Source organism: Scyliorhinus canicula, chromosome 11 (genome assembly GCF_902713615.1).
Source record: "Scyliorhinus canicula chromosome 11, sScyCan1.1, whole genome shotgun sequence".
Lineage (NCBI taxonomy): Eukaryota > Metazoa > Chordata > Chondrichthyes > Carcharhiniformes > Scyliorhinidae > Scyliorhinus > Scyliorhinus canicula.
This window is the reverse complement of record NC_052156.1, coordinates 115764813-115777286: the sequence shown is the minus strand read 5'-3', so window position 1 is coordinate 115777286 and position 12474 is coordinate 115764813. Positions and strand designations below refer to the sequence as shown.

Below are 12474 nucleotides of genomic sequence, written 5' to 3'. Positions count from 1 at the left end.
TGGGATTGGGCTGGATGGCTGATTTCAGCCGGCACAGACATGATGGGCTGAATGGCCTGTGTTGTAAATTTGCTATGATTCTGCATTTACTATTAACTATTATATCTACATTATAAGTTAGATTGACATTTAATGCTGCTGTATTATAAGGTAGCCTGATAATTAATTATAGAGTGGTATATACAAGAACCATTATGGTATATCAGTAAATAATCTACCTACATATGGTATTTTAATAATATGCTTATGCTATGTAATACATTAACTACATTTAAGATGCACTGATACCAAATGTAGCCACATCCTAAAATGTACTAGCAGGTAATGTACCTATATTATAAAATGTAACAATAATTAATACTGTTAACATTAAAATATAGATTATAGATGCATGAGTAATGATGTGCTGATATTATAAGATGGAATAACTAAAGTAGGTATAATTTGTTAGATATAATACCACTACATTATAAGATGCACTGTTTACATATGCATTTAGATACATCAGTGTTCTTACACTATGAGTAAGACTCCCTTCTGTGAATGGTGTATTTACCCTTGTGTTTGCCTATATGTCCAACCATTCTGTAAGCGTATCCTTTTCATTGTCTAATCACATTTACTCCATTTTATTGCAAGTTTATCAATATTTTGTGTCATTTACTACTGACTTGCATGGATTCTGTCCAAGACTCTGTAAAACCTTTGAGACTCTCCCTGTACTGGAGTGGGCCATCTGCTTATCAAATACCAGGTTAGTAACATGAAAGTGACTTAGGAAAGAAGGGGTTAAGATGTCTTATTATTGCAGCAAGTTATTTCAAAGTGTGGATGGCTACTGGCAGTCTTTTGACACATTGGCATCCCAAATTAAATTCAAACATGCTGTGTGTTGCACGGAGGAAGTTTCATCAGTTTCTATCTTTCCTGATGGAATTTATGTCATCTTTTTAATCACATGTTCTTCTTTACTTACAGGAATAAATATGCACTGAAGAAGAGGAAGCTAGCAAAGTATGTTTAGTACTCTTAGAACCTTTTCCCATCAGATTAAAGCTCATTGCAACTGTTGTACATTAAAATGTCTGTCCTATTAACATGAAGTCACTGAATATATTTAAGAAGGATTTTGGTAGTTTTCTAGACTCAAAAGGTGTCAAGGGGTATGGAGAGAGCGTGGGAGTACGGTGTTGAGATAGAGGATCAGCTGTGATCATATTGAATAGTTGAGCAGGCTTGAAGGGCTGAAAGTCCTTCTCCTGCTCCTATTTTCTATGTTTCGATGAAGTATACATGTCCCATAGTTTTCAATGAATCAGGCTTGTTTCTTTGCACAACTCCAACATTGGAATGGGAGAGTAGAGCCTTTGGGCGGGATTCTCCATTCTTCCAGCCACATGTTTCCCGGCGGCGGGAGACGGCGCGCAGTTCACTGGCAGTGGGATTCTCTGCTCCCGCCGCTGTCAATGGGAATTCCCACTAAAGCCACCCACCGCCGCCAGGAAACCCGTGGGCGGATGTGCTCTGCCAGCAGAACCAGAGAATCTGGTGGCCAGCGAACAGCCGGAGAATTCCGGCCGTTATTGATTCTGTAGCTGTAAGATTCTTCAGGCACAGAAAGGTACACCGTTGCTCTAAGTTGATGCTTGCGGTATATTGCTGCAGTGATTGTGTGAAAGAGGTGGTGAAGGGACCATCCCTTCCAAAAAGCATTGTGTTGAGGGGTGTCCCCACAACACATGAACTGCAGCGGTGCAAAGCAGCGGCTCACCATCACATTCTCAATGGCAATTAAGAATGTGCAATAAATGCTGGTGTGGACAACAATGCCCACATCCCATGAATTAATGCATTTTAAAAAAGAGATGCTCTCATCATGTCCCTAAAACCGGGAAAAACATTGAATCTGATCTCCTGGTAGCAAAGCACAGATTTCTCCATATAAACTTTCTCCATCGTAGTTATGGAAAGGCACAGATCCTCCACAGAATGCACTAATCTTCCTTAGAGTTTCTGGTTCAAATCAAGACCAATCTCTGTGTGAACCGAGTTTATGACCAGCACCCTGGTTGGAGATTTCCCTCGCGACCACACCATATCCACTCAAAGAGCAATGATCATTCCCGTTAATCTTACAGGATTCAAGACAAATTTCTTCCAAGCTTGTCCTCAATATCAGTACACTTCAGAAATTCTCATTGGATAGTTGCGCAATAGCACAACGTCGATTCGGCAGCTTTAGATTGTGATCTTTCTCCTCCACCTTAAACCCTGTTTTTTTAAATATCCCATACAAATATTGCGTTAGTGCAACTCCCCGCTCCCCACACCAGGCCATCTGTCTTTTGTTCTTAAAGTTGGTACTTTTTGCTGCAATCTCTCACAGCTCTAACACATTCTCCCACCCTCCGTTCTGACAAAGTCACAGGACTCGAAATACACGATTTAACCAGAAAAAAGATCAACATCCAGTTTTGCAACGACGAGAAACACCCCACTATTCACTGGCACTTTGTCATTTTTGTTTTGACCTCGGAGAGTTTCTCTCCGCCACACTTAGAGTCAGGGTGACACTGCCAGGGTCCCCGGTGGCATTGCCAGGGTGCCAGGTTGGCAGTGACAAGGTGCCCGCAGGCCAGAGAATGCCAGAGTGCCACCCTGCCCTGTCCCTGTCCCTGACCACCCAGGGGTCTCTATGGCCTGTGAGACCACCCAGCAGGCATTACGACTGAGTCTAATGGCTCATTTAAATATGAAGATCTGGATCACGCCCAGTGAGGGTAAGATCCAGATCACAATGTCTCACAAGACTCCATTAAATCCTGTGAGATTCAACGGCCTCCTACCGACACCAAGTCAGGCGTGACGAGGCCATTAAATCGCACCCATTAGCTCTGCTTTCTCCCCTTACAGATCCTACCAGACCTGTTGAGTTTTCCAACCTCTTCGGTTTTTGTTGTTTGGAAGCTTTTTGTTTTGTTCGTTTATCCCTATTTTCAGGTCCATCTCTAACCACACACCCGTTTCGTAAGCATGAGCACAGTTAGCAGCCAGGCTGCTGCAAGGCCTCTCGTAACGTACAACACAGAGGATGTGGGTGCCACTGTGCAGGTACGAGTCACACAAATGACTTATCCTTGGGGTCCCTCCCGCCCGCCTCCACCCCCACCGCATCAACTCATGAGAAACCTCTTTTAATTATTGCCATAAGTGAGCCTGGAAAATCATTGTGAGCCAACTGCCAGCCACAAGTCTTTCCTCATATCTGATGGCTGTGCTACCAACCTGTAATAGCTTTAAATGTTCTCAAGCTTATTGCACTATTTTCAGTGTAACGGCTTCCCCTAAGTCAGCACTGAGTCGTAATACTGAGCGTAACTGATGAGTTAGTGAAATATTCATTGGGAGGCCACAGCTGTGGTTACTTTCATCTGCTTTGAAGGCAAAAAGCCAGTCCAAGCAATAATTTTTGCACAAACTGCTCCTTACTCAGTAAGAAGTCTTACAACACCAGGTTAAAGTCCAACAGGTTTGTTTCAACAGGTTTGCTCCTTACTCAGCACTGTAGATTATTGATTCAATTTTTCCACTCATTCACCCTTACCCTTTCAAGGTAATTGTGAAGCCGCTCCTTAGGTTTTGCTGATGTGATTCCAGCAGGTGCAAGTTCACTAGCGAAGCCGATAACTTGGCCACTTTTAAAAAATATATATTTTTATTCTCCTCCTTTTTCACATTTTCATCCAAATTTACACTCACCAACAAACAATCAACGGTAACAAATACAATGTCAGCCCCCTAGCCAATAATCTCCCCCCCCTCCCCCCCCCACCAACCCCCAAGCAACACTCAACATTTTAAATGCAAACATCAAAGAAAAGGAATCCGGAATCTACCGTCACCACATACGTAGTCACCAACAACATACGCAGTCCAACACCACCCCCCCCCCCCTCCCGAAACCCCCTAACATTCAATGTCATCCAATCCTTGAAAGTGTATAATAAACAAAGCCCATGAATTGTAGAACCTTTCCATCCTTCCCCTCAATTCAAACTTCACTTTCTCAAGTGCTAAAAACTCCCAACAGATGGCCCCCGCCACTCCAGGGCACAGGGTGGAGAAGCTGACCTCCACCCCAACAGGACCCACCTTCGAGCAATCAACGAGGCGAAGGCTAAGACATCTGCTTCCGCACCCACTTCCGACCCCGGCCCATCTAACTTACTCATTTTATACTACTGCACAATGCCACGTTCTACCCCACAATTTTCATTTCTTCATTTCTGGTGTAGTGCTTTCAGTGAAGTGTAGATCGATGCAAATGATAAGTAGCATGTTTGTGTTACAACGTTGTATCATAGTGTTCAAGGAGATTCAATTTTGCCAGCCAGTAAGACGGAATTAAACTGGTGCGCCCAAGCCAACTGTCTTGTACCACCAGATGAGTATCCAAGTGTAACTATGCAGTGTTACTAGTTGGACAACCTTGTGGTGCAGTGGATAATGGCCCTGCCTCTAAACCAGAAGCACTGGGTTCAAGTTCTATTCCACAATTTAAAGGTAATGGAAGGTGTGATCCTGATGTGGCCAAGTAAGTTGAGTATTGATATGTAAATCCTCCCAATGCACCTCTGGCAGATAGTAGGAATGGGAGGGTCTCTTTGTCAGCAATGCCTGATGTGGAGTGGTGCCCCTCAAGGTACAGCCTCAGGTGGCAGGCTACAGACCTGTTCTAGGGGAAAAACTAGCTACAGAAGCAGTTATAAGCCTGTGGATTGCCTGTCTCATGTATCTCTAGGTATGGGAAGAGACAAGAAGGATGTCACTAGTGTAACTTTCAGCACTCCATTCCATAAGCTAGTAATATTGAATAGGAGTGACTGTTACCTGGATAATTTTGAACTAGTGGACATAAGGGGTGGCACGGTAGCACAGTGGTTAGCATAGTTGCTTCACTGCGCCAGGAACCTGTGTTCAATTCCCGGTTTGGATCACTCTGTGCAGAATCTGCACGTTCACCCTGTGTCTGCGTGGGTTTCCACCGGGCGCTTTGGTTTCCTCCCACAGTCCAAAGACATGCAAGTTAGGTGGATTGGCCATGATAAATTGCCCCTTAGTGTCCAAAAAGGACAGGTGGGGTTACTGGATTACGGGGATAGGGTGGAGTTGTGGTCTTAAGTAGGGTGCGCTTTCCAAGAGCCGGTGCAGACTCGATGGGCCAGGGGCCTCCTTCTGCACTGTAAATTCTATGACCTGCCAAAAGGGACCGGTAGTATCACTAAAAGCAAAACCCATTACAATAGGAATAGCTTCTTTAGAATATCTGCAGTTGTTAACAAAGTAAAGTTATTTTTAATATGAATTCATTCCTTTTCAAGATTTTCAGAGATTTGTGTTCCTTATCATTGCGCCTGATCAATATGTTTGTACATGAAAGGTGTGTGTTTTCTCACGCTGATCTGACAAGTGGAGTATAATGTGAGAAAATGTGAAAATTATCATTTTGGCAGCAGCAAGAAAAGGTGAGATTGCAGAGCTCTGAGCTGAAGAGGGATCTGGGTGTCCTAGTGCATGAGTTGCGCAAAGTTAGTCAGTAGGTACAACGAGTGATTAGGAAAGCTGATAAAAATGTTATAATTTATTGTGAAACAAATTGAACACTAAAGTAAGCAGGATATGCTTCAGTTATACAGGGTGAGGATGATACCACATCTGGAGTATTGTGTACATTTTTGGTCTCCTTAGTTAAGGAAAGATAAATTAATTAGAAGCAGTTCAGAGAAGGTTTGCTAGACTAACCCTGGAATGGGTGGGTTGGCTTATGAGGAAAGTTTGGAGAGGATAGGCTTATATCTCTGGAGTTTGGAAGAGTAACCCCTTCCCCCATTTTCCTCTTCCCTTTTCTCCATGTAATCCCCCCATTTCTCTTCTTCCCCCCCCCCCCTCTCTTCCCCTCCCCACCCCCCACTGCAGTCCCCCGCCCCCCACCCTATTACAAGGGTCTGTGCAACATCACTCCAGGGTGATGGGTTTGTGTTGGCACTGTCTAAGGTCACTATGCAAGACAGGAAAGTGATGACAAAGCTCGGCACAATATCGAGGGCCGAAGGGCCTGTACTGTGCTGTACTGTTCTATGTTCTACATTCCCTGTGAGGTTAGCTCTGGTTCTCCTCAATTTATACCAGAGCCTGACTCCTGTCTTTCTGCTGACGGCGTGCTCACACCCTCTGAACGGGTCTGCATCGAGACATTTGATCTTGGACCACTGTGCTCGGAAACAGGAAGTGGGGGGGAGCAGAGGGCAACAGGGGGTGGGGGTGCAGGCAGGCCCGCTGTGAAGATTAACATGATAGAGGCTTCACATGTATCAGGTGTAACGTGGTTTAGAAGTGTACATTGACATTTTCATTGTCCATAGCTAAAGATTGTGAACCTCCCCAGTGCCCACTCAGTGATCCTCAATATTCTTGATCTTTTGTGGTCTACTGGTATGCCTAGGTGTGTCCCCAAGATGCACATCAGAGGTGGAGGCTGCCTGCTGCTTTCCGCGCCCTGTGACCTTTGATGCACTTGGCGGACATCTTTTGGAGGGCCTGGAGCTGGAGTGCCCTGTCCGACTTACCAGCACCACAGGTGTTGCTGTGCCACCCTGTTCTGTCCTCTGCCCTTGAGGTGCACCCGTGTCAGGAGTGGGAGGGGGGGATTTGGAGCAACTGGAAACTGCATAGTCTCCTTGGTTGCAGGCTCCGGGTTGGCCTCCAGCAATTCCTCCTCTCTGAAGGTGCTCGTAGGTCTCTAGTGGTCTCCATGGGACAGAGGAGCAGCTGCAGTGAGCTCCAGAGGCCTGTGAATCATCTGGCTCTGCGAGACTGGCGATTTCCCATTGTCTGCACCATGGCGAAGATGCCCTCAGTGCCTTCAGTGACTGGGCCATGCTCTGGAATGTGTCGGCAACGTTCATTTACATCTGGGACACGTCTTCAGCCATGGTCGTCACAGACTGAGCCATGCCTTGGGCAGCACCACTTAAGGCGCGGACATCGTGCTCTAGGTTTTCAACTGCAGTCGGCATCCTTGCGATGCATAGTCGGCAACATCTCCTGTGACGGATGTACCTGACATCCCCTCCTGAATGTCACGGCTGTGTCCTATCAGCTGCATCAGCTCTGGGAGAAGCTGAGGCTCAGCATCTGACTGGGACCCAGCTGAGTCCTGGGATCCAGCAGACATCCGATTGATGACTTCCTTGGATATTCCTGCCCCCCACCTGATGTGCATCAGCAACTGTGTGCTGTTCACTAGATTGTGCCCCAGAAGCCTGTCCACTAATGTCGCCCACCGAGATGTGTGTCTCTGAGCTGGTGTGTGTCTCTGTGCTAGTGGAAGGTGGGGGTAAAAGCTGTGGTAGCACAGTGATAGCAGTCTCTTGGATGGCAGGGGGATGACTCCAGATGACCCGACCTCATCAGATGGAGACGTAATGAGACAATGGACATGTTGTCATTGAGAGGGGAGGATCATTTTGTCTCACTTGAACTACTCACTTGAGACGGGTCGGGTGCTTTTTGGCGCTGCCTTTTTGGCCCCGATCTTTTGGCGCCGTTTTTTTTGGCGCTCAGTTGTTATGGCGCTCATTTTTGTGGCCCACCACGGTTTGGCGCCAAAGCATGTAAATAAATGGATTAAATTAAACTAGGATAAAAATACGAAACCTTTATTCTGTGAGAAAATTTAGGTTTGTCTTTCTTACTTAAAATACTTTCAGCCATTTTTGCAAACTTTACTGATTCTCATAAATTTTTATGAGAATCAGTAAAGTAAAATTAGACTTAACTACTTTTAAATTTTTAGAGTAAAATTCTAAGAGTATGTTGCGCTACAGAACTAGGTGGAATTTTGGTGGAACTAGGTACAGAACTACATTTAAAATGTTGGTTTTAAAAGTGGTTATTAAGTAGGTAATTAAGATCCGGCGCCAAATCGTTGAATGCCAAAACAATCGGCGCCAAACCAATTCAGCGCCAAAAAAACGGCGCCAAAATGGCGGGGCCAAATGGTACCATTCCCCTTGAGACAGGTCACCTGGGCGAAGGGACAGTATATCCGCACCTCTGTGCCGCAGGCCAACCTCTCTGTTGGTCATTGCTCTCTCTTCAGACAACCCTGCGTTTTCCAGGGCCCATTCCTCATAGGGGGTGAGGACCCGGATCTCTGGGACTCCACCACTTATCTTGGCCCTTTCCCGCTTATTGTGTGCTATATTCTCCTGTAGGAACAAAAAGCCACACGCCTGATTGTCCAGGGGGTCTATAGCAGGTGTCATGTGTGGGCACTGCACCTGGACATGAAGGGGTTGTGCTGGTGGGTGCCACGGGGTTTTGAGGAAAAAGCTTAAAGATTGAATGCGGGGAGGGTGTGAGGTGTCGGGCAGTGATCTGTGGGTGAGGGGTTGGGAATTTGAGGGGTATCAGGTGGAACTGATGCCAGGAGAGAGATGGTAACTTACCCTTGCAGTTTAGTGGAGATCATTGATCTTCTTCCTACATTATACAGCAGTCCGCCTAGTCATAAATACAGGCTGCGATCTCGGAACGCAGCATCAATAAACATCCCGCCAAATGCACCCAAAATGACATTGCGATCTTTTTCCGTTGAATCATGTCCAGGCTGTGAATATTTTTTAAGGTAGAGGCAGATAGGTTCTTGATAAGCAAGCAGATGAAAGGTTATCGGGGCAGGTGGGAAAGTGGAGTTGAGGTTACAATGAGATCAGCATGATCTTGTTGAATGGCAGAGCAGGCTCGAAGGACCGAGTGGCCAATCAGATGTTCATATGTATGTATCCAATTTGAAATCACCCTGTGAATTAGTTTCAGGAAAAGGGAATTGAGTCGACATCAGTCTGGAATGTTCATTTTGTTCCCTCTTGAGTCAGGGCACTCGGGCAGCCATCTTTTTGTTGCCCTATGTTGTCAGGTTTTCTGATGTCAAAATTAGTTTTAAATTCAAAACGTACTAGGACATGACCAGGTCAATTATTTAAGTTAAATAAATGGAATATTTTTGTTCACTTTCCGTAGCCCTGTTCAGCTAGACGATTTTGAATTATATCTCAAGGACATGGGTAGAGACTCTGATTACAAATTCTCTCTGCAGTTTGAGGTAAGATACTCCTTCATCTAATAAAAAAATATATATTGAAATGCTTCCTCCTCCGTAGACCCTTTTCTCTGCCTGCAAATGTATATTCTACAGCTCATAGAGCTAGCAGATAACCAGTTGATGGTCGGATGCCCGTACCATTCATTATCTGGTTAGATCTGAGGTACATAAGAGGAGACTTGAGATTCAGCCTCACTGATTCATGTTGAGTTTGTCCTTCACCCACCCCCCCTTCAACAAACACCACCCCCATCCTGTCCTTCAACTCCCCCACCCCCATTCCATCCCTCAACACCGCATCCCAACCCTTAACCCCTCAACCCCCCATCCCATCCCTCAACTCCCCCATCTCATCCCTCAATCCCCCATCCCAACCCTCAACCTCCCCATCCTATCCCTCAATCCCCACATGGGAAAGTCTCCCGTTTCTGCTCTGCACCCTCTCCTCAGCAGTTCAACCATGATAGGAAACTGAACAGCTTGAAGGCATCAAATTGGTATTCATTACACTACTCGTTAAATCCACCTCCAGAATTAATGAGCCACTTCAACATTTGGATTGCAAGGTTTTTTTAATTAAACATTTGGATCATTTACAGTGTGTATGGTCCTGGTGTTTTTGCTTTCTCATCATTGTGACGCTCTAAACTTCCCATTAACTGATTATCACTCTGGTTTTATCGGTCAGGATCTAAAGCTGGTTGGTCAGGATATATCCCATGATGCAGCTGAACTGCCCGTAAATCGATGTAAAAATCGTTACACTAACATCCTACCATGTGAGTATTTATATAGTCATGTAATGTGCCATTCAGCAAGTAATCCTCATGCACCATCATTTCCTGCTGTCTGTAATTGAAAATGCAAAGAAATTCCTGTAAAACATGGATATTTTTAGATCGAATGCACTGTTTTCAAACCACATTGTTTTTATATCAAACCTCCCGTGGTCTTTTTCTGTTCCGAAAGGTTCTTGTTTCATTACTTTACTAAATAATCTGAGTGATCAATGTTGAAGGTTCCTAGCTTTTATGCCACATGGATTTCTGAAATAGCACGTACTTCACATAACTTACAGGAAAATGCTGCGCACTGTAGGCAAAGATTCAAGTTATCTTGGGCGAACACATCTGCAATCATTTTATGCGGAACCGAAAGCAACAAAGACAGCCACAAAACAATTTATTTACACATGGTTTACTGTAGTATGCCACAGCCAGTTGCACAGTAATAGCCGTGGCTAGTCTCACAGTACTGATTTGTGGGTAGTTCTCCTGTACAAACTCATGGAAAGCCCTGCTGTGTCAATCCATGGATTCTCACATCAGGCCTGCACTGCTGATTCACAGGCTAGTCCTGACCCATGGACAGTCTGATTTTACCAGCTCAAGGAACGGTATTGTTGCATGGCAGTGACAGCAAATCTACATGGAGTTTGAAGACAGATAGAAAATAATAATGAAAACAACCAGCGTTAGTTTATGGAGGACCTGTCATAGAGGTGTAAAGTACAGAAAAGGCCCTTCAGCCCATCACGTCTGCGCCAGTCAGAAACAACCACCTAACTATTCTAATCTAATTTTCCAGCACTCGGTCCATTGCCTGGTATACCTTGGCATTGCAAGTGCACAGTTAAATATTCTTAAATATTTGGAGTGTCTCTGCCTCCAACACCCTTTCAGGCAGTAAGTTCCATACTCCCGCCACCCTCTGGGTGAAAAGATTTTTCTTCACGTCCCCTCTAAACCTCCAACCCCTTACATTAAATCTATGCCCCCATGTCATTGATCCCTCCACCAAGGAGAAAAGGTTCTTCCTGTCTATCTATGCCCCTCGTACTTTTATCCATCTCAATCATGTCCCCTCTCAGTTTCCTCTGCTCCAAGGAAAACAACCCCAGTCTATCCAATCTCTCTTCATAATTAAAACTCGTCATCCAGGCAACATCCTGGTAAATTTCCTCCGCACCCTTTGTAGTGCTACCACATCCCTCCTATAATGTGGATTCCAGAACTGTATACAATACTCCAGCTATGGACTAACCAACGTTTTATACAGTTATAATAATAATATTTTTATTGTCACATGTAGGCTTACATTAACACTGTAGTGAAGTTACTCTGAAAAGCCCCTCCAGCATAACCTCCCAGCTCTTAAACTCTATATCTGAGCTAATAAACGCAAGTATACCACAGGCCTTCTGAACCACTTTATCCACCTGCCCTGCTACCTTAAAGAACCTGTGGATATCCATATCTCTCTGATCCTCAGTGCTTTCCAGAGCCTTGCCGTTCATCATGTACTTCCTTGACTTGTTTGACCTCATTGACCTTTTCGCTATGCAATATATAAATTCTATATAGCGACTTCCGAGGAGATAGTTTAGTTGCATTTTTCAAAAAGCTTCTGCCAATGTTCACCTGGAAGATTTCTAGTTAAGAGTACGAACCACAAAAATCCCCAAAGGTTCAGGAGACTGGATAAGAAACTGTACTTTCCAATGTGAGACTGGACTGGGGGTGAGGGAGGGGGTGAGAGTGCATAGGAAAGTGGCCAATGTGATGAAATAGAACCTTACCAGGGTCATTGGGATTCCTCCATGACAATGAAACCAAAATCTGTAAACTGATCAGATGTACTAATATGGAAGAGAATGGAGATTGGAGTTTCAATCCACAATATGTTTGTGAATTAAATCAGTATTATTTAAAGTTAGCTAATGTGTTCGGCAAAGGGAGAGTCAAAATCAATGCTACCTTGCTGCCCATATCATGCGATTATTCAAGTTTGAAGGACCTCTGGAGTGTAGATTATTTAGGAGGGGTATTGTGTTTGATCCTAGCGAAACAATTCAAAGAATATTCTGGAGGAAGAGACAAAAGAATGTTTTATCCTTTGGGTACACAAGATTTAGTTAATGGGAGGAGCCAGGTCTGTCTGAAAAATTAGTAGTTCCTCGAACTTCAATCTGAAAAGAAGTGTTTCAGTTTGCTCCTGAAAGGTTCCCTCTCCAAAGATTCTGCACTGAGAAATGCAGATAAAACCCTGGTTGTTAACTTTATTCATGAGTGAAATTTTATATATATTAGTTTGCTTAATTGGAATATAGTGGCAGGTTTAGGAAGTACAAAGAACAAAGAAGTAAAGTACAGCACAGGAACAGGCCCTTCGGCCCTCCAAGCCTGCGCCGACCATGCTGCCCGTCTAAACTAAAATCTTCTACACTTCCAGGGTCCAAATCGCTCTATTCCCATCCTATTCGTGTATTTGTCAAGATGCCCCTTAAACGTCACTATCATCCCTGCTTC

General features: G+C 44.5%; 1 protein-coding gene across 5 annotated transcripts in view; it reads left to right on the top strand.

The window, feature by feature from the left end:
* ptpro (protein tyrosine phosphatase receptor type O) overlaps positions 1-12474 on the top strand; it is a 226154-nt gene that overhangs the window by 190096 nt on the left and 23584 nt on the right. For all 5 annotated transcript variants that reach the window (XM_038811152.1, XM_038811154.1, XM_038811153.1 and 2 more), the window contains 3 exons: positions 979-1014; positions 9085-9166; positions 9855-9945. In XM_038811152.1, coding sequence (XP_038667080.1) covers positions 979-1014; positions 9085-9166; positions 9855-9945 — 209 coding nt within the window. The remainder of the gene's footprint in view (positions 1-978; positions 1015-9084; positions 9167-9854; positions 9946-12474) is intronic.